Source organism: Lytechinus pictus, chromosome 17 (genome assembly GCF_037042905.1).
Source record: "Lytechinus pictus isolate F3 Inbred chromosome 17, Lp3.0, whole genome shotgun sequence".
In the NCBI taxonomy this organism is placed as follows: Eukaryota; Metazoa; Echinodermata; class Echinoidea; order Temnopleuroida; family Toxopneustidae; genus Lytechinus; species Lytechinus pictus.
Genome location: NC_087261.1, coordinates 30,464,150 through 30,485,030, shown reverse-complemented (window position 1 = coordinate 30,485,030; position 20,881 = coordinate 30,464,150). Strand labels below are relative to the sequence as shown.

The window sequence follows — 20,881 nt, the reverse complement described above, 5'->3', positions numbered from 1 at the left end:
TGACAATTTTGATATTTCTCATGTTCAGATGTCTTTGCTCACCAGCAAATCAAAATCACAGATTTGAATTAGATGGTGGTTACTTAATGTGCCCTTAATGCTGAGGGGGTTGTCTGAAAGCGTCTCCGGGGAAGTGGGTTTTGTGTTTGGGGCAGTCTTTGACGGTGAAGGGATTTTGATGACGAGATCTGTGGCAATGGATGGATTTGAGAGATGAAGTCAGATACGAGGATGATAGTCATGTGATGATGATGACAACAGTGATAATAGTGTTGGTAATGATGTTGATGATAACAAATTTGATAGTAATTGTGATGATGGTGATGATGATGATGATGATGACAGTGATGATAGTGAAAAGTGATGATGGTGATGATAAGAAATGATGTCGATAATAACTATAATGGTGATCATGCTACTGCTTTTTATTAAAAACTTTAATAAATATATTCAAAAGATGAATAGATGGGGACTGTATGTTTACCGAATGAATCCATGAACCTCCCCATCACCTTCAATCAGTTTGTTGCAAGAATGACAAGTTCAGTTGAGGGAGAAGTCGTTCCTCTGTAGTCCCACCCATAGCCATCTGTCAGGTGTGGACTGCATTCTACTCAGATGTTGATTGTTACCATAGTGATACACCCAGAATACATGATAGTTGATAGTTACAAGGTTTCCTGCAGTGAAAGACTGCAAGGCAGGAGGGCATTTCATGAAACAAATAGCCTTCACCGTTTCTTGTCATAAGCTACTGAAATCCTTGCATCTGATTGGCTTACAGCATATTAGTCAATGAAAATCACTGACAAATCTTGTCATGAAAGGCTCCCCTGGAAAGAAGGAAGGTAAAATACCGGGAGTGAGTTTCCATTGACTAGCTCAGTCATTCCAAAGAGGATATTAGTCAGAGTGAATGAGTATGATGATATTGTAAAGGAGTCCAGGGCCCCGTTGTACAAAGAGTTACGATTGATCCGATCAACCGTAACTCTATGGAAATCCATCAGTGTCATAATTTTTTCTACAGGAAATTTGCAAAATGTCCTTTGTAATCAAAGGAGAAAACCCCAAATTGTCAAGAAATCAATGAATTTTTGGATATGCATTCATATCTAGAATTTTTTTTTAACAAACATGAATTTCATATGTTGACTTTGCTGGCTTTCCATAGTTGCGATGGATCAGATCAATCGTAACTCTTTGTACAACGGGGCCAGGATGATGATTGCTATCAGTGGTCGAGCATAGAGACATTGATGATGGTATCATTGCTTGATCTAAATTTGACAATGTCTCGATAACAGAATAACTGATAAATGTGATTCACGTATGAGTGAACATGATGATATCAAGTTCCCCATATCATATCAAGCATTACCATCAGAATGAGAATGAGATACATGTAAGAGCAATTAATATATTTCATAATAAGTTTCTGGGAGAGACCAATGTTCGACAAGACCCAATTAGTCAAAAAATATGTATTACTTGTAGGCATATATTTCAAATCATATAATTACTTGTGTTTATAACCTATAATTTAATTAACGATTTTCAATTTAATTTTTAATTTACGATTTGAATTTCATTGATCAAATATATACTTTAATTAACTATTTAATGCAGGGAACCCATACTAACAAGCTTTGCTTTCCAGTGGGTTCCCTTTTTTCATATCTGTATATTATATTTTTGTGTTTTGCCTTACATTGTAACTTTTGTTGAATTTTAGAATGAAAAAGAATAAATGCAATCAATCAATCAATCAACCTTTTTATCAATATTTTGTAAATCTTTGTTTTATGAATGCACAATTCAAAACAGGACTTTGAACATCCGGTTGAGAAATCGGAGAGTTGAAATTGTTTGCTGTACTCATTGGGTCTGACACCTGATACAACGCATACATGATATGGTCTATAGAAAAATGGGTATATCAAAATATGTTCAATGAATGGTATATGAAAATATAGCTCTTGTACAAGCATATTCCCCTGTAAACATGAATTATTGAAACTATTTTGTATCTAAATATTCATATCTTTTGTTTTGATAATCCTAGGTCACTCTTTGAGAATGGTCCTCTTTCACTTGTTTGAGCAATATGGACTGACCAGACATTTTAAGCTGGACAGCTGTAGGCTTATGAAGAGCTTTGGTAAGTCATAAATATAATTATTATACCTGCTTAACTTTCAAACAGCTTTATTAAAATGACTCCAGTTTAATATTGTGTTGTGAACTGTTTCATGTACCAGGCTGTATGAAGAGTATCAAGTATGAAGAGACGAGATTCAAGAAATTTATATTGAAATGATTATTATTTTCATTATTTTTATTTACATATTTTTCAATTACAGAATTGATTGAAGAAGCATACTACAATAAAAGCAAGAACCCATATCACAATTCTATGCATGCAGCAGACGTCTGCCAAGCTATGCACTGTTATTTACAAGAAGAGAAGGTAAGAATTGATGATGATAAGAGTGATAATGATGAGGTTAAGGATGAGGTGGAGGAGTAGGAGGGGGAGGATGGTGATGATGATGATGATGATGATGATGGTGGTGGTGGTGGTGGTGGTGGTGATGATGATGATGATGATGATGATGGTGGTGGTGGTAGTGGTGGTGATGATGATGATGATGATGATGATTGTGATAATGATGATGTTGATGATGATGATGATGATGATGATGATGATGATGATAATTACGATGATGCTAATGATGATGGTAGATGTTGATGATAAAGACGATGATGAAAATGACAGTGTCCAAACATTGTGTCTTGACAAGAGGCAAGCCACATTTGTCCTGGAATCATTAGGATCTCTGTTGCCTTCAAGCAACTTTTATGGATGGAAAGATTCGAAATGTGAAAATTCAGCAACTTTGAGGGATTTTTTTTTTTGGGCGGGGGGGGGGGGGGGGTCCCCTTGCTGGTTTACCTTAACTGCCTTTTAAACATAGTGTTTTTAACGTTTTTAAAGTAAATGTTCTCACTCAGGTGGCAATTTTACAAGCTGTACAAAATGAAATGAACGCTAGTGCCATTTTTTCAACCGAATGTCTATGAAAACTGCTTTTAGGGTGAAAATGGTTGCTTAAATGCAGACCCAGATTTATCTGGAAGTGAACTCTTATATCTCATGTAGGGCATCTGGTAAGGTTTAGATGATGTAATGCTTTCTAGTTCACCTGAAAGTGGCGTGGAACGAAGGATGAACTGAAAATGCATCAAGGTGTTTTGAGAGATTACTCCAAAAAGACCGTGTGGTCATCCTCCAATTCCTAATGAGTATATGGATCATTTGGTAACGGGAGATGGCATTATCTGGCGTGATAGAAGCTTTGAAGTTTTTCATCTCCCATCTGATCCCGCCAAATCTGGAACATCCAATTTGCAAACTTGCCCGAAGATATTTTTCTGTGATATCTCGATTTGTATCTTCCATCTATCTATTTCTTGCTGCCCCTCTCTCTATCTCTCTCTGTGACTTTTACTTTTTTTCTCTGCATCTCTCTCACCTGCCTTAAAACTGCCTCTCTCTCACTCACACTCTAAATCCTTACAACTTTCTGTGATATCTTATTTGTGTCTTCCATCTATCTATTTTTTTCTCTCTTTATTTGTGAATTTTTTCTCTCATTTTCTCTTGTTTATCCTCCGTCTCTCTGTGTCTTTTCCTCTTTCTCTTTCCCCATATCTCTCTTACACTCTTTAACAGCAATCTTGACATCTTTGTTTATCTCTGTCTCTTTCCCTCTCCCCTACCACTTTTCCGCCGGTATCCCATTTCAACCGTAGCATCTATAGTCTTGTTTTTCTAATGAGTATCTCTTTACCTGGTGAGCGTGATTCAGTGGATGGTGGTGATTTGAAGGCACGTGGTTGGGAAGCAGTCTTGACTCACATCCCTTTATTGTATTTAAAGGAGAATGAAACTCGTGGAGCAAGTTAGCTTTTGTGAAAGCAGAAATATCAAAGAATAAGATCAACAAAAGTTTGAGTAAAATAAGACTAGCAATAGAAGAGTTATGAGCATTTGAATGTCGAGATCACTAATGCTATAGAGATCCTCCCATTGGCAATGCGACCAAGATCGATGATGTCACAGATGAACAACTATCCCCTTTTGGACACTGAAAATATACCCCAAAACATCTCTTTTTGCTCATTCTAATCATATATATGACAAACGATTCATCAATGATATAATGTTGTGAAACCTCTGTACTTGTCCTCTCATAAAGAGAACACCTCACCTTGTGATAGACTCTGTAAAAGTGAGAATATAAGTGAAATAAGTACTAAAGTAATGAGGGAGTTGTACGTGTGTGACATCACATATCTTGGTCGCATTGCCAATGGGAGGATCTACATGGCATTAGTGATCTCAATATTCAAATGCTCATAACTTTCTTATTATTCATTCAATCTTCCTCAAACTTTCAACAATATGTTTCTTTGATTTTTCTCTTTGATATGGATTCAGCTGGTTTCAAGGGTTTCATTCTCCTTTAATCTGCAGTCCTAGGCTGTCGTCAAGGATCTCCTATTGCTCTATGATGAGATGGGTTAGGGGACTCTAGGCAGGGAAAGGGGTGGGCGGTATCCAGCTTGAGGGCACAAACCATCGAAGAACTGTGGTGTAGTGGTTCTGACTCTCGCCTTGTAATCACAGGGTCGTGTGTTTGAATCCTACCGTGGCCTAGCATCATCGGGCAAGGCATTGATCCATACTTTGCCACTCTTCACCCAGGTTCCAAAATGGTTATCCGGTAGAATGTGAAAGTAACTGGAGCTTATCCAGTATTGTGTGCGCTTTAATGCAACTGGCTGGAATACTCCCCAGGGAGTGGAGAATGAGCAGGCTAGGTGAGATAGGCTTGTCAGGATGGATAGGTGGGGGTAGCAAGGTAGTGGTATACAATGTAGACCTGATAATGCCCTTTTTTGCGAGATTTTAATCACTTCAAATTTCATTTTTGAAATTATTGTTTAGTGGTTCTGACTCCTTAACCTGTACCATCTTTCCATTTTGTAGGTCATTCAGTTTTTAGAATAGAATTGGCAAACAAGCTAATCGAAACAAAAATTATGTAAATATATTTTTGTTTTCCAGTTGCGAGAAGCCCTGACACCCATTGAGATAATGGGGGCGCTGTTGGGGTCAGCGATGCATGACCTAGATCATCCTGGTGTCAATCAAAAGTACCTCATCAACTCAAAGCACCATCTTGCTGATCTTTACCAGGTTGGTTTAATTACTCCCCAGGGAGTGGAGAAATGCATGCATTCTTTGTGAAGATGAGTAATGACCTTTCACTTGGGAGGGGAGTGTGTGTATAGTTTTTGTAAAAACATATATTTTGTGTCACCAAACATATTTCTTTTTCATAATTCCCTAGGGAGTAGAGAATGTACATATTTTGTGTGGCAAACATAATGTATCTTTGCCATTTATAGATAATCATCTGAGCATTGTAAAGTGCATACATCATTTGTGGGCAAATGTGATACTTTGAATTTTCTTCATAATGCCCCATGGAGTGGAGAATGCTGCATCTATGCAGCAGTGTTAATACTATCTCCATGTTGCTCGCTTCACCCGTGATGAAATTGAATCTTCTCATTGACAATATCGATGAAAATAAACGTAGGAAATGGGTATTTATGTAGCTGTCTCAATTGACAGTCTGGTAAAGTAGGCATTTTTTTTTTTTTTTTAGAATGGTGAAATCATCTTTCTTTTGAAACATAATTTTAACTCAAACAACAACAACAACAACACTACTGGTTAATTTACCAATACAGATATCTTGATCAGTAGATTTATGTTACAATTTCACAATTAGTTGAGTTTGTTTTGATTGTTTTTGTTTCAGAATTCTTCGATTCTTGAGAACCATCACTGGCGGGTTGGTATCTCAGTTCTCACAGAAACGGGCCTTCTAGATCATCTACCACCTGAGGAATGGTACGTCTTCTCATTGGCTGCTGCACCTCATGGTTCAAACTTGTAACAATTCACAGTTTTTGTCTCATAAGCAATGTCTGAAATGTGCTTGGTTTCAGATTATTGTTTAGATATTCCTTGAAAAATGTGTATGACCTTTCATTAGCTGGTTGAAATGGGGAAAGTATCATAGAATGATTCATGAAGATAACTATTTGTAAAGATTGCTGAGTCTTTAATATCAATTGAAAAAAGTTGGGATATACATGTATTTGCAAACATACCCTCCACCATTCCTGAAATTGGATATTGAAAAACATAGTGATGTGGAGGGATAGAATATCAATATAGCAGTGATATAAAGCCTTAAGAACACACGATTCTGCCGTCAAATGCTCGTGGTTGAAGGGTCACGTCTTTTGAGTGGTGACGTTGAAGGTCAGCCCGAAACATCTGATTTATACATGTCTGTAAAAACACAATTATACGCACACAATAACAAGCATACATGTACACATTGCTGTAGCATCACAAGATAAAGTAAGCATTATGTTCAAGCAGAATAATATTATGATTGAATAGAAGAATTGCAAGTCACAAGTGTATAATGATGGAACTTCTCCTTTGTCCACACGCAGGAAGATGTTTGTGGATCATATACGATCGTTAATCCTGGCGACAGACATCGCCAGGCAACAAGAGTTCCTTTCACAATTCCAGGTAGGTTCCTCCTCTTCTGATATTTCTTTATCCGAGCATCCCTAAGCCATTCATTTATTTATTTCCATCATCTTACAATAAAAGATGCATGCAAATGAACTTGATAATTCAAACAAGACAACAATAAAAAAGAGCATATTATATAGAGCAACCATCTTGCTCTATATATGTTTTCCTTTAGCAAGAAATTCACCAACATTGTGCTGCACTCAACCCAGGTGAGATAATGAGTACCGGCAGGAAGAAATTCCTGAAAAAGCTTTGCGCACCAGAATAGGTAGACTTAGCTTAGCCGGGGTAATATAGGAGCGCCTTGAGAACCTAGCAAGGTGGATATGTATGCTATACAAATCCTATATGATTTTACTTTTTTATTTAAAGAAAAGATAACATACTAATCCTGAACAATATGATATATAGTGGTATTATCACAATGTAACAGTAACAAACAAATATATGTATATAGAATCAAAGTTGTAAAATATTACTCTTTTACATTCTAAATCATCCATCATGAGCATATATTATTTCATTCAAAATTCTGGTGGAAATTTGACAATTATTTGTTTTTTCTCTTTTGCAGAATATGCTTGAAGGGAGTGATCTGAATCTCAATAAACATGAAACTAGGAAATTTATTTTACAAGTAAGTTGATGTATCAAGGTAATCATAGCCAGGATAGTTTACAATGATGAGGAGGAGGACGATGATGATGAAGATGACGGTGATGGTGTTGGTAGTGATGATGGTTATAGTAATGATGATGGTGGTGGTGGTGGTGGTGGTGATGATGATGATGGAGATGATGATGATGATGATGATGATGATGATGATGATGATGATGACGGTGATGGTGTTGGTAGTGATGATGGTGATGATGATGGTGATGGTGATGGTGATGATGATGATGATGATGATGATGATGATGATGATGGTGATGATGATGATGATGATGATGATGATGATGATGATGATGATGATGATGATGATGATGATGATGATGATGATGATGATGATGATGATGGTGGTGGTGGTGGTGGTGGTGGTGATGATGATGATGATGATGATGATGATGATGATGATGATGATGATGACGGTGATGGTGTTGGTAGTGATGATGGTGATGATGATGGTGATGATGATGATGATGGTGATGGTGATGATGATGATGATGATGATGATGATGATGATGATGATGGTGATGATGATGATGATGATGGTGATGGTGATGATGGTGATGGTGATGATGGTGATGATGATGGTGATGATGGTGATGGTGATGATGATGATGATGATGATGATGATGATGATGATGATGATGATGGTGATGGTGATGGTGATGATGGTGATGGTGATGGTGATGGTGATGATGATGATGATGATGGTGATGATGGTGATGATGATGATGATGATGGTGATGATGATGATGATGATGATGGTGATGATGATGATGATGGTGATTAGGAGGGGGAGGGTAATGATGTAATGAATATGATTATTATATCAACAAGAATGATTGTGAAAAACAGTACTAATGAGGATATAAATTCTCTTATGTTTGAAATAAATATGACAAATTTGAGACACATTATCGATAAACTTCTCTCTTTCTCCTTGTTTTAGATTGCTCTAAAGTGTGCTGATATCTGTAATCCCTGCCGACCATGGCAGGTAACTGAAAAGTGGGGCAATGTTGTGTCCGAGGAGTTCTTCAGACAAGGTAAGAGCGCCCTCTTGGTCAAACTGGATGTCCTCTAGGACAAACCCATCAACATATCACTACCCTGTTGCGTTCTGGAACTACATTGGCATTGTAAATCCATATGAGAAATAAAGAATTCAGTATTTAACAGGTTAAAGATAAATGCCACTTATGGTACATGTATTAAAAATAAAATGAATAAAAATGAGTTTGAACAGAATCCAATAAAATGACTAGTCTACCCAAGTGTTTGTAAGAATAAAGAATATTTGTCACTTGATTGTGGTAGGAACTGTGCGATTGATGTTACATTTAACAAAGAAGCATGGCATTTTTAGTCTTGTCTTTTTCCAAGCAACTGATATACTGTGTCCAACATTTGCTTGATATCAAAGAGCTAGGTTAATTATTTATTGCAAATGAACCTTATCTATATCGACAAAATAGTTATTTTAAAGAATTTCTTATAAAATCAATGTTCGCTGCGACTACATGCACTTAGTTTCAATCCATAGCCTATAGATGAGAAATGCAGAATCATTTAGGAGATTTAAATGGTTCAAACTCGAAATAAAAAGTTGAAAGTGGGAAATTTCTATTGCAAATCAATTATTGAAATTTCAAAATACGCCACATTTATGACATGAGAAAACGTTCTTTATCCCACAATCACAAAATTTACCTGTTTTTTGGTAAGCTTTCACTTGCTAGGCTGCAAGCTTGGTCAGACCTACGTCGTAGCTGGCACTATTGCTGATGCAGCACAACAACATTTATTAATTTGATGCTTATTTTGCTGTTAAAAGTTTCTAACATCGAACACAGGTTAACAAGTCAAAATTTATAGGCAAAGTATACCGGTACTTACATATACCTGTAGAGAGATTGAGGGGTATTTTTTAATTCTGTATTTAATTGATTTTGTAGGTGATAGGGAGAAGGCTGAAGAGTTACCAATCTCAATGAACTGCAATAGAGACACAACTACTATACCACAGATACAATGCGGTAAGTTCAAATTCACTCAATTGTAACAGGGTTTTGCTTTACACGTATGAAACACATTGTTGAAATAATTATGGCTAAATTTATATAGCGTTTTCAAAACAATACAGTCGCTTGAGCTAATAGAGTAACTAACATAAATGTAAAGATGCCAGCTAATGATTTTATTTGAAAATTAATAGTATGTGGTGTTTTATGTTATTCTTAAAGGGGAACAATTATATCACAGACTTTCCTCTGGCAAGTAAAAAATTACCTCTTTCTTGTTATTTGTTGAGTTTTATTTCTGATGGTTGAATTTCATGGAACTTGTTTCATCAGGTCCTAGCAGATTCACATTCAAATTGGACAAGTTTGAGTGCAGTGTTAAGTTGAATCAAAGTGATTGATTTTGTTTTATATACCTCATACTGACATTGGTATCTCTGATTGGTCAAAACTGCATCATGTGACGCGGTTTTATTCCGTCTATCATCGTCTCAGGGGTTTGACTTACTGTAAATTTCTTCTATCAAACCCTCTGATAGTACACGTAACCCCTGAGGGCGGGGCCACGAGTTGTATTTCTACGCGCGCATCTAGCTTGCTCAAGCTACCTGGCTGCGCTGCTGCTGCTCGGTCATGTACGCGCAGCCAAAATGACTTTATCGGTTGTCCTGGCCAGCATGCAGCAGAGTAGCCGTTTAAATTTAGCAAATCAAATTGAGATAAATGTTACACTAGTGGTCCTGAAATTTAATCGATTGGGGATAGAGTTATGTGATTATCAATTAGGTACATGTATATGAAACAAATGTGGACTGCTCTGTATTCGGGTGACAGTGAAAATCATCACTACCTCAGTGCTTTTCATACCGGCCCTACTATCATCCCTCAGCCAAGGCCTTGGGGTGATAGCAGAGGGTGGTAATGAATATTAATTGACATTATACAACTCCCAAGAATGTTCTGTAATCTGATTGGTCCAAATCGGATCACATGATATTCAGCAAATCGCACTATTGCATCCAAAATGCACTATCCTGCACTCTGACGTCATTCCGAAAGTACTATCCTGCACTCTGACGTCAGAGTGCAGGATAGTGCGAGGTCTGGGATTATCTAGAAATATCTAGAACTTAGATCAAATATAGCATTCGGGACAACTCAGTAACATGGGGAAAGGAGGGGGGTTGTAAAAAACAAACGATGCACGCATTCTTGTGCATAGAGGACCTAAATAATGAACTCTGTGCTCGACTCGCCAAATGGATATACCGCACTCGGTCCTGCGGACCTCGGTGCGGTATATCCATTGGTTCTTCTCGCACATCGTTCATTATTTGGCCCTGCATGCACGCGCTTACGTGCATTATTTGCATACTGTCATCCTCAAGCACAGTCAATATTTGTTTACTAATATATTTTTAAAATTCTTTATTTCATAGGGTTCATCGGATTTGTGGTTGAGCCTCTCTTTAAGAACTGGGCTCGTTTCATGCCATCAAACCTCTCAGAGTCGATGCTTCACAATATGAGAGAGAACAAGAGGGTATGGCTGGATCGAAAAGAAAAAGAACAGGCAGCTTCAACCCAAACCACAGCCAAACAAAACAGTGCAATTCAAAGTTCATCAAATGAGAAAAAGGACTGTAAAGTGGAAGAGAAAGCGATGGTGACGGAGAGTGAGCGTGAAGCGAGCTCACCGAAGAGCGTAGATCTTGCAGAACTGGAGACAAAGACTTTGAAGCTGAGCCCTGCAGAGGAGAAGGTTTCAATGGAGAGTGGGAACGTATCCCTTGCTGGGAAACACAAACATAGTGCAATCCGGGAACGTACTCACAAGGTCCAGGTGCATGCGCATCAGGAACAGGTGCGTCCTCATTCTGCAGTGCTTTCACCTCAAACGCATCGTGCTCTCGGTGTGCACAGAGCCATCGATGTGACTTTATCAGACTCCAACACCATTGGTGTCCATTCCCACAGTGCAGATAATTTACGTAGTGCCAGCTCAACAAGTGCGGTTACAATGCGGACCGCCATGGAAGCTAAGCAGAGAGATAGTAGGTCTCCTAAGGTCAACAAACGCAAAAGTGCAACAGAGAACATGCTGCAAGGAGGCTTCGTGGGCAGCAGACGATTGGAATCGTTTAGTTTACGTCTGCCCCGCTCTCCAAATACCCTGCGGAAGGAGCTGCGCTTTGATGACCCTTGGGAAAAGATCGAAAAGTCACCGCGGTCACCACGGAGCCCCAGCGGAGACCTTTGTAGCCCCGTAGGAAGCCCGCCACCATGTATTGAATCGCCTTTACTCCAACGTGCCAGTCATCCCCTGAGAATTAGCCACACATCTCCCGGTTTATCAGACAGTAGCTTACACAGTGTAGGTGGTCAAGGCAATAATGCAATAGCAAAGCTTGGACATGGTTTCAACAACAATGTGGATTTTTCTATGCCTGTAGACGTTAGATCCGCTTCATCACTGCTCCATCATAACATGTCGCACAATAAGCAGCATGATGGCTCCGAGCCAGTGTACTGGCAGGAGAGAGGTCTTCTGATGTACTCGGAACAGAACTCCGTGTCTCCACGAAACTCCAAGCACTTTTTAAAAGCAGCTCTGTCGCCCTCAAGCTCAAACCGGGACACAGGCAATGTGTTAGAACATAGGACTAAAGCAACACCCACGAGTCTCCTTGTGAGACCTAACGAAGGTAGAGGGTCTTCACTGGCTAACCCTTCCACCACACAGCATTCTAGAACAGAAGGATATTCATCATCTCTCTTGGTACCAAGTGATTCATCAGGGAATAAGGAAAGACCTAGAGAGAAAGGATCACCATTCATCAGGAAACGCATCGTTGAGAATCAACGAAAGAGAGATCTCCAAGTTCCAGGTAAGGACATCATCCATCAACCTCATGTTTATGGTTGTGCTAAAAGTTAGTGAACACCATCAGAAAATGGACATATTGAAAGTGTTCAACTTCTGCCTTGTTTTAAATATTTAATTTTGACTTCAGGTGATGAAGTATTACATTTAATAAAGTTTCACTCAGCATGATGAAGGAGTACATTTTGTGGTGAGGTTCACTGACTTTTTAGCACAACTGTAAGTCATGTCAGTAAAGGTTTTATGAGAAATGCAAAGTGTAGTTCAAAGAATTGCCTGGATGTTCATCCTATAAATATTTTTCAGATCTAAAGCTTTATGCATCCAGCTGACTCTTTTGAAGGTCAGAAGGTTTTAAATTTTAGGATTGATATTAAGGCAACTCTTCAAAATTTGGTGCCATCTTTTTTTTTTTAGCAAGAATCCCTCTGTGAAGGCGCTATGCATTTCTTCATTGCAGCTTTCCTGTTTTCCCTATTGTTTTTTGTGTGATAAAATGTGATGATTGGTAACGAAGAGCGTTTGAAAGAATCCTGCAGGAAAGACATCGCTCTGACTTTTGATTAGGTACTACAACTGTTTATACTAATTATATACAGTTGAGGCCAAAATCTTACATACACCCATGGAATTCAGTGAAATTTGTTAGCTTGCCAAACATTGTAAAATTTACTTTATCTTCAGAAATATGAATATTACCATGAAGAATTTGGTATCAAATGAAAGGGCATATTAAGCTCTTTCACGTGATTTGGGATGCCGTTGGGATTAAAGTGTATATTTCAGGTAGAATTTTTTTTGAAGAAAAAATAGTATTATTCGGGCCAAATGTATTCTATTGTTTGTCATTATATTTTCAAACATCGTTTCATAGAAATATATAAATGTCAAATCAATGATGTATATTACATTTTCTATCATGATATGTCACCACTGAAGAAAAAGTGTAATCTTAAATGTTTGTTTTGAGAAGTAACTAGCACAAATATAAAATGGTTTTGTCAAGTTTTTATTTTTGATTTGTCTAAAATATGAAGATTTTTAGGGGAATATGACACCTTGAATATTTTTCAGCTCCTGCTGATAAAGCAATGTGATGAAGGGGCATGACATACTCATTTGTTTGGTAACAAATTCGTCATGATAGCACAAATATTTTTTTAAGATACAGTCAATTTTATGATGTTTGACAAGTGTCAACCCTTCTTTGAATTTCCTGGGTGTATGAAAACTTCTGGCCTCAACTGTATATAATGCCTTTTCTAGACGATACTAGGTGCAAGGTCATACAAGTTTCTTTTGATGGTAAATTGAATGATACTGCTGTTCAGAATGTTAAGACTGTTAAGATTTCTGTTCTTGATATGGAAGCAACGTTGTTGATTGGATGTGATGTATTGTGTGAACTGTGTGATGTTTCCTCCACCATGTTAATTTCACTTGGAGAGTTTGAATAATTATCAATATATTTTGTTTCTTGTTTTATAGTAATCAGTTCTGGGAGTCTGTCTCCCCGGGTGCCACCAAGGGGTATGCTGAATATCTATGCTCCTACCTCTCCTCCGTCAGACCATACCCCTACATCACCACCGTACTCGGTACCAGCCGCCCTAAGCCCACTCCTTCAAGACTTCACCAGTAATCAACTAGCCTCTATCGCTCGGCGTAGACAACAGATGCAGACTGGAGACCAGCCGTCTCCGTCGTCCTCCACTGCATCCATGAGCCACGTCCAGGCTCTAGGAGATCGGAGTCCACGGGTACAGCGCCATCTTGGTACAAGGGAGACAGAGTCTAAGTCGGGCACAGGTAGCACCCATGATAGTGCAGAACTCTCTAGGTGATCTTTGATGATATAGGAGGAAGTATAACCTTTGAACTCTCTCTGCATTTGATTTGTATCTTCAGAGGGATTGTTTATTGTGCCAAATAAATGTTGAATAAAGGTTGATGTGATGAGTCAGTTATACAGCTCATTTTGATAAGTGATACAAAAACCCAACTCAGTTCTAGGGATATCGTGATTACACCTTGCTTTCTTGGGGAAAGTGAAAGGGACAATTTTGATCATCGTTGCTAAAATATTCATAATTGATTTATTTGGTAAACTGTTACATCCAGGTGGGATAGAACGAGAGAGAGTTAGGTCATAGTTTGTGCTCTGAGAGGGATGTGTGATAATCTTACATGTGGCAAGATGTTGTTTGTCGTACTACCATCAACCCCAAGTTATGGCTTAACCTGCAGATAGCAGACTGTTGTCTTTGGAAAGTGCATGCTATTGGATATCATGCTATAGAAACTGTAGCTCAAAATTTAGGATGGTATATGAATGTTATAAATATCAGCAGTAATCATAAAGAATGAACTGATTCGATTTGTTTATTATTCTGGAATTGTATGAATGAAAAAACAATGTTTTGATCTTTTGAGAAAGGAGTTTGAAGTTAGAAGAGGCATGAGAGACAAAAATATAAGATGATCTTTTTGTTGTTATTTGAATGTGCCTGTTTTTCTATAGGGATAAGTTTAGAGTTTTATTGTAATGTTTACCCATAGAGGTATAATGTCTCCATTAGGACAAACTTACAGTTTATCATTATCTTAAATGCAAGTAATGACAAATGAAATATTTGAAAGAGAAAAATCTGCTGAAAAATTGATGCCTCTCCGAGTGGAGTATGTGGTGCCGTTTCTGAATAAAAGCCATTTAAACTTTAGTCGATTATTACATTCTTAAATTGGCAATGTGATGAAAATAACAAAATCACTATTCAAAAATGCAAATTGGCAATGTTTTCTTAAATTGTTCTTATATCAGTAATTTTGACTCATGTGATATCCACGTTATATTTTTTCATGAAGTATGAAAATAAATCAGTATTGCCAATTTGGGGAGAAAATAGGATTAATTTTGATCTTATGAAAGCTGGGTGCCTCTTTGGGTTAATAACTGATAGGTGTTTGTGATTTCAGTGTGTTTAGTTTTAATGTGTGGAATAGGTAGATAAGATGAGAAATGATAGAATGGTTTACTGAGTATAGAGTTATATCCCATGAACAGGGAAGTGAAAATGAGTTTATTGTGAAATTAAGAAAGATTCAATGCTTTATGGAATGGTCAGAGTATTGCCCAAGATGTGAAGATATTTGCAATAACATTTGTTGACATTGAATGTTTTGAAAGGAAATCAAATAAAAACTGGATTTATTGATACAGGTATGCTTATTGGGGTACCCATGAATGTCCAAACAATATTAGTTCATATCAGAACATAATTATCACCTAGTCACCTGTCTATTAAGTTCTATAATACCGGTAGTCATGTTGCCAAGCTAGTAACTTAAATATAGTGAAATTGCTGTCTTGCACTTTGATTGGTGTTCTGCTTCCCACTGCGGGTGACCCATATGATGTCATTGGGGTTATTCTTGATCATGTGATTGAGGCAAAAATGTGCGCCAGGTATATTACATTTGGACAGTCATATGAATGGCAACTGTTATGTGCGTAGCTGAGTTAATTTGACTTGTCAAATTTATGTCACATTTCAACTGTGACTAGGTCACAATCTATTTGCCAAAATTGATCAATTTCAATTAAAACTGTCAATTTTTGAAATTGTATTGTCCTAAGATTTTTTTTTCTTGATAATATTTCTGAATTTTTTACTCATTGGGTACCTCCTCCCCTTTCACACAACAAAGCAAATAATATCTCTGTGCGGTCTATGATGGGACTGTCTAGAGCATGTTACTTTAGGGAGGTACATTGTGATGTTTGTCTGAATGCTACCACTTTAGACTTGCATATCTTTTGCTGCAAGAGTACGTAGCAACAGACCACAGGAAGTGAGTGTGTTCAAGAGTGAGATAAACATTATGTACAATGTACAATGAATTGGAGGATTTTCAATATATACATTAGAAAGCTATTGGATTGTTCATTTGTAAAACGGCAATTGTGATGTTGTACCTCGTAAGCCAAGTGAGGGATTTATTTGTTTACTTTAATTGTTAATGGGTAAATCTGTAAAACATTTTGTGTCAATTTGATCCAATTTTGATAAAAACTAAAATATTTCATAACATTTGAAATGTGTGATGTTTTAGTTAGGTTAGCAAGTGTCAAGTATACGGCCGGTGTATGTTGCTGTGTGTTTTTCGTCTTCGTCAAAGGGCTTTTAGGTGTTAGTATAGACCGAAGGTTAACGCTCCAGTGCAGATGCAAGCGTATATAGTATCGTAGTTGCTTCCATGGCCTCCGTAGTTGTTTGTACCATTTTCATAGCTAGGTCAACAAGTTCTGATATAAGAACCTGCAAGACATAGTCTCTTTGTAACTTTAGGGAGACTGTTTTAAAGGAGAAGATGTTTTGAATGAATTTATCTATGCTTTCCCCTCCCTTTCTTCTTCCATTGGTTTGTAATGCTCTGCAAATGCTTCCTACTATGTTTCTTGGTCTGTGTTTGTATTTTTAATATCCACTCATAATTTTCACCTCATTCATTTGCTAAACATACATTTATTTCTTTCTTTCTTTCTCTCTCTTCATTTCCTTCTTTTTTTTTTACCTTTGTCTTCCTTCCTCCTAAGGGTTCTTTTGTCTCTCTTTCTCCATCCCACTCTTTCACATCACCCCCCTCCCCCCCCCCATTTAAACCCCCTTCCATTCATCCCCCCCCCCCTCTCTATCTATTACAGGCATTTTGTCATATCTCTACCTTTATTCATCTCTTGCCTTTTGTTCTGCAGATCTTTTTTCTGACTTTCTCTTTCTTCTCTCTATCCTATCCATTTCTCCTTCTCAACTCCCCCTCTCATTTTTTAAGCTTTCATGAACTGTTGATATATATCAGGAATCATATGCATGCAAACTTTCCAAATTTGTTTCCTTGTTTCATTACATTATGATAGACTATTATATTCTTATTGTATGTGTAGAATTATTCAAAAGGATATTAAATGATCACTTTTGATAATAAAATCAAGGAAAGTTTAATAGTATCTTATCAAAACCGATTTCTAATTACTTATTCTGTTATTTGTTTTATACAAGTACACATAAATAGTTGCTGCTGGCCGGTCTAAATTTACAATCAGTGCTAGTGTTTTAGTATTATTGAGACATTGAGACGATGTCTTTTAGTCTCTGGACTTACTGCAGGAATGGTACAAGTTTATAACAAAAAAGCTGCATTTTATTGTACAAAACTGTTTACAAATGTGTGTAATAATTATTAGACGGGAAAGGGCTGCTCTTTATCAATTATCGGTACTATGTTTTGATATGCTGGTCACAACAAAAATACACTGTAAAAACTGTGGTGTTAAAACTGACACCAATTGGTGTTAATAGAGGACCACACCCTGAGGTGTTAAAATAACACCCTAGAGATTGAACATAACACCAAAGAGTGTAAATGTAACAACCATAGGTGTTGTAATAACACCTATAGGTGTAAAACTAACACCACCAATTTAACACCGGTGTAAAATAACTGGTGTGGTCCTCTTATGTACACCGGTTAACACCACAGTTTTTGCTGTGTAGATTAATGAATTAATAAATCAATATGTTCGTCATTCTACAAACTCTATTTACTTTTGTATTAGGTATATTCTTTTGTTTGCTTTATTAAACATCCACAATGATTGTGTCATGAGGATAAAATACATTCAGATTTGTTTTTAAATGCTGCATGATTTACTTTACTCAGTGTAGTATTAATGAGTAGATATATACACATTGGAGAATTAAAACCCGTATAAATTCACAGTTTGTCTAATTTTATTTGATTAATGTGCTGATTTTCATTCAGTTATTCAGTTATTATCTTTGCCATCTTCGGCATTTTGCTGTCATCATGCAAGTCACCCATGGCATTAAATGTGTAATAAACTTGTTAATTGACTTTGTGATTTCATTGATTATGCTAATGCATATGTAATTCATGAAGTGAGACATTGGTTTGGTTTAGATATTTTTGTAGTCTGTTTAGCAAATCTCCCTTTGAAAAATCATATCAAAATTATTTTCTCATGTATTTTATTGCCTGATTTTCCATGTACTTCTTCAAGTTTGTTTTGACTGTGTAATTGTTTTTCATAGTCATTTTAAATTAATATGTCAGCTTCACTTTTTTGCAATCCTAAACATTATGCAATTAATTGATTCTACTCAGTAATAGCAAAAACAACCATACTGATATTAATTTTGACTGAAAACACAATTTGTGTAGGAATTCTAGAATTGTAACACACATTCAAGCCATTTTTCATCTGATGAGCATGTAGAAATCTTTCTTCAGAAGCTTGCTCTGTCATCATAAATTTGGTCTTGAGAGATTGATTGCAAGACTTGAAAGAAAGATACGAAATGTCATGATGAAAACTATTACAATTCAGACTTATTGTGCAAAGTGAGAGCCTGAATGGGTATAGGTAGAATTTGATTCAAGTACGTTTTCTATCATTTTGAGTTTCCCAAATGACAACATATGGTATGCGCTCTTGCACCCCCGAGCACATAATAGTTTGCCTGTCTTTGCCATAGTCTCTAACCGAGTGACATGCACAAAGTCTATAGGAAAAGGGTCTCTCTTTAGCGGCCTCGTCACTTGGATTTCTCGGCCTATATGCCTAATTATTACCTTTGTTTTTAATCAACATGTCCCATATTCTGTCTTATTCCTTGTGTGTTTTTTAAATTTCATTTACAGTAAATTGTGTGTCAATATACGCACTGGATTCCAAGCAATACATTGATTTTGGTCTTTTAAAGCAGATTTTTAACCAAACTGCACAATATTCTGCATCGATAGTTGTTTTCCAATTAAAGCTTTATCTGCTACTTAATTTCGTTGAGATATGCATTTATGGCAATGTATCAAGTTCATGTATTATGTTGTGTGTTTAGTAAGAAATTTCAGTATTTTGTCCTCAGCACGGTTGCTACATTTCTACTCTAATCCGAGTATAAAATACAAAAGTTTGACAAAAATAAATGAATGCTGATTAATATATATATGACAAGCTAGTGACTTGAACTGAAATTTTCACGCTTGATACTGAACAATACATTTGTAATGTATTGGCTTTTATGTGTATGTTCACCATTTATGTTATTTTTGTTGCTACTGTATGCACTGTGTGGTATATAAAGAACTTTGAGAGTTCAGGAACCCATTTTTATGACAAACTGTGTATAAGATATGAAGTTGTATTTATGTATTGTATTTTGGGCAAGACTATACATGTTTTCTATCTTGTTTTGAATTAATTGTTGATGTGGTTTAATATATTGATGATAGATGAAGAATCTTAATACATTCCAGTGATAAGGCTACTGTATATAATCTTCTTACATTTAATGTACATAATCATAGTATGCTTGTTCTACTGTTTGTAATATACTTAGATAAGAATCATGACAAATATTGTAAATATCTATTTAAAATTACGTTTGTGTAGAACAGAGAGTACCTAAGAAAATTTTTATCTCAAACATTTTCCATAGATTTAATTTCCTTTTCGGTCTGTTTTCCCCTGTTTTTGAACTTCATAAGAGTTAATTAAGAGTTGGACAATTTACATTAAACATATCAAATTTCACTGTTGCATTGACCTTTAAAAGGAAATAATAATAAATACTGTAAAAATGAAGATGAATATTATCAGTTCCATTATTTGACTTTTAGTTGTTTCTTTCCCTTTGCTCTATCTCTCTTTCTCTTTGTTTCCTGTCTTTCTTCTCCCAGTAATTTAGCATGAGGAAGAGCAAAGAAATAGTGAAAGCTGGAGGGGGTGAAATAAGGGGTCAACAGAGTAGGATACTCTCTAATTTCCGTAGATTGAAAGTCAATCTAACACATTGTGGTTAGGGATCAATCCAAAATTAGATTAAAAGTTTCAAACGAACAAGATTGAGTTCTAAATCTATAATATTGCAAACTTCAATCCAACTTTGGTTTGGTCCCTGATCGCAATCTATTTCAATCTAAAGAATTTATAGAGTAAAGAGAAAGTCGGACAAGGATAGTATATGAGAGAAAGAGAAATATAGTGTGTGAGAGAGACCAAAGCCCACCACACACTATGCGATCCAACTACTTCCCGATTTTTGAACAAATTGAATTTTGCATTATGACTTAAAAAAGAAAAGATGTAACAATATCTTATTTTTTGTTCAGAATAATGCTAAAACTATGGTTAGAATATATTGCTAGGATGTCATTATGATTTGGAATTGAATTTGCTTTTATTCTTTAAGGGAGGATCTCAACAGGAATTTTGATTTTTATATTCATACCTCTATGTAGAACCTTTAAAGGATTTTAAAAGTTGGAAGTGTTATTGTATTTTTTGTAATCGCAAACGGATTGTGGAGTGTGCATAGTGCTTAAAGATGAAAATTGTGAAACAAGTTCGCTTGTGTGTAAGTAGAGAAAAATGAAAGAATATTATCGATCGAATCTTGAGTAAAATGCAAATAAGATCTGTAAAAAGAAATTGTTACAGTTCATGAAAGGGATGTTGAATAATTCTACACACATTACCTTTTATGCATGCAGAGTAATGTGATAGTAATTTCAGTAGGATTACTTTGTTGT

At 36.4% G+C, this 20,881-nt stretch overlaps 1 protein-coding gene across 1 annotated transcript; it reads left to right on the top strand.

Moving 5' to 3' along the window:
• The first annotated feature begins 2,069 nt into the window (after positions 1–2,069).
• On the top strand, positions 2,070–19,934 carry LOC129280857 (dual specificity calcium/calmodulin-dependent 3',5'-cyclic nucleotide phosphodiesterase 1C-like). Its single transcript, XM_064112320.1, has 10 exons — positions 2,070–2,161; positions 2,364–2,470; positions 5,135–5,266; positions 5,898–5,989; positions 6,607–6,688; positions 7,272–7,334; positions 8,313–8,409; positions 9,319–9,399; positions 10,824–12,272; positions 13,757–19,934. Exons 1-10 carry the CDS (start codon positions 2,080–2,082, stop codon positions 14,110–14,112), a joined length of 2,541 nt encoding a protein of 846 aa, XP_063968390.1. The 5' UTR covers positions 2,070–2,079; the 3' UTR covers positions 14,113–19,934.
• Positions 19,935–20,881: the final 947 nt, after the last annotated feature.

Bases quoted from the DNA above. Each gene is read 5' to 3' on its own strand.
- LOC129280857 (XM_064112320.1), top strand. From the start codon at position 2,080: ATGGTCCTCTTTCACTTGTTTGAGCAATATGGACTGACCAGACATTTT. The intron at 5,267-5,897 runs GTTGGTTTAATT...TTTTTGTTTCAG, and splicing joins ATCTTGCTGATCTTTACCAG to AATTCTTCGATTCTTGAGAA. The intron at 7,335-8,312 runs GTAAGTTGATGT...TCCTTGTTTTAG, and splicing joins CTAGGAAATTTATTTTACAA to ATTGCTCTAAAGTGTGCTGA.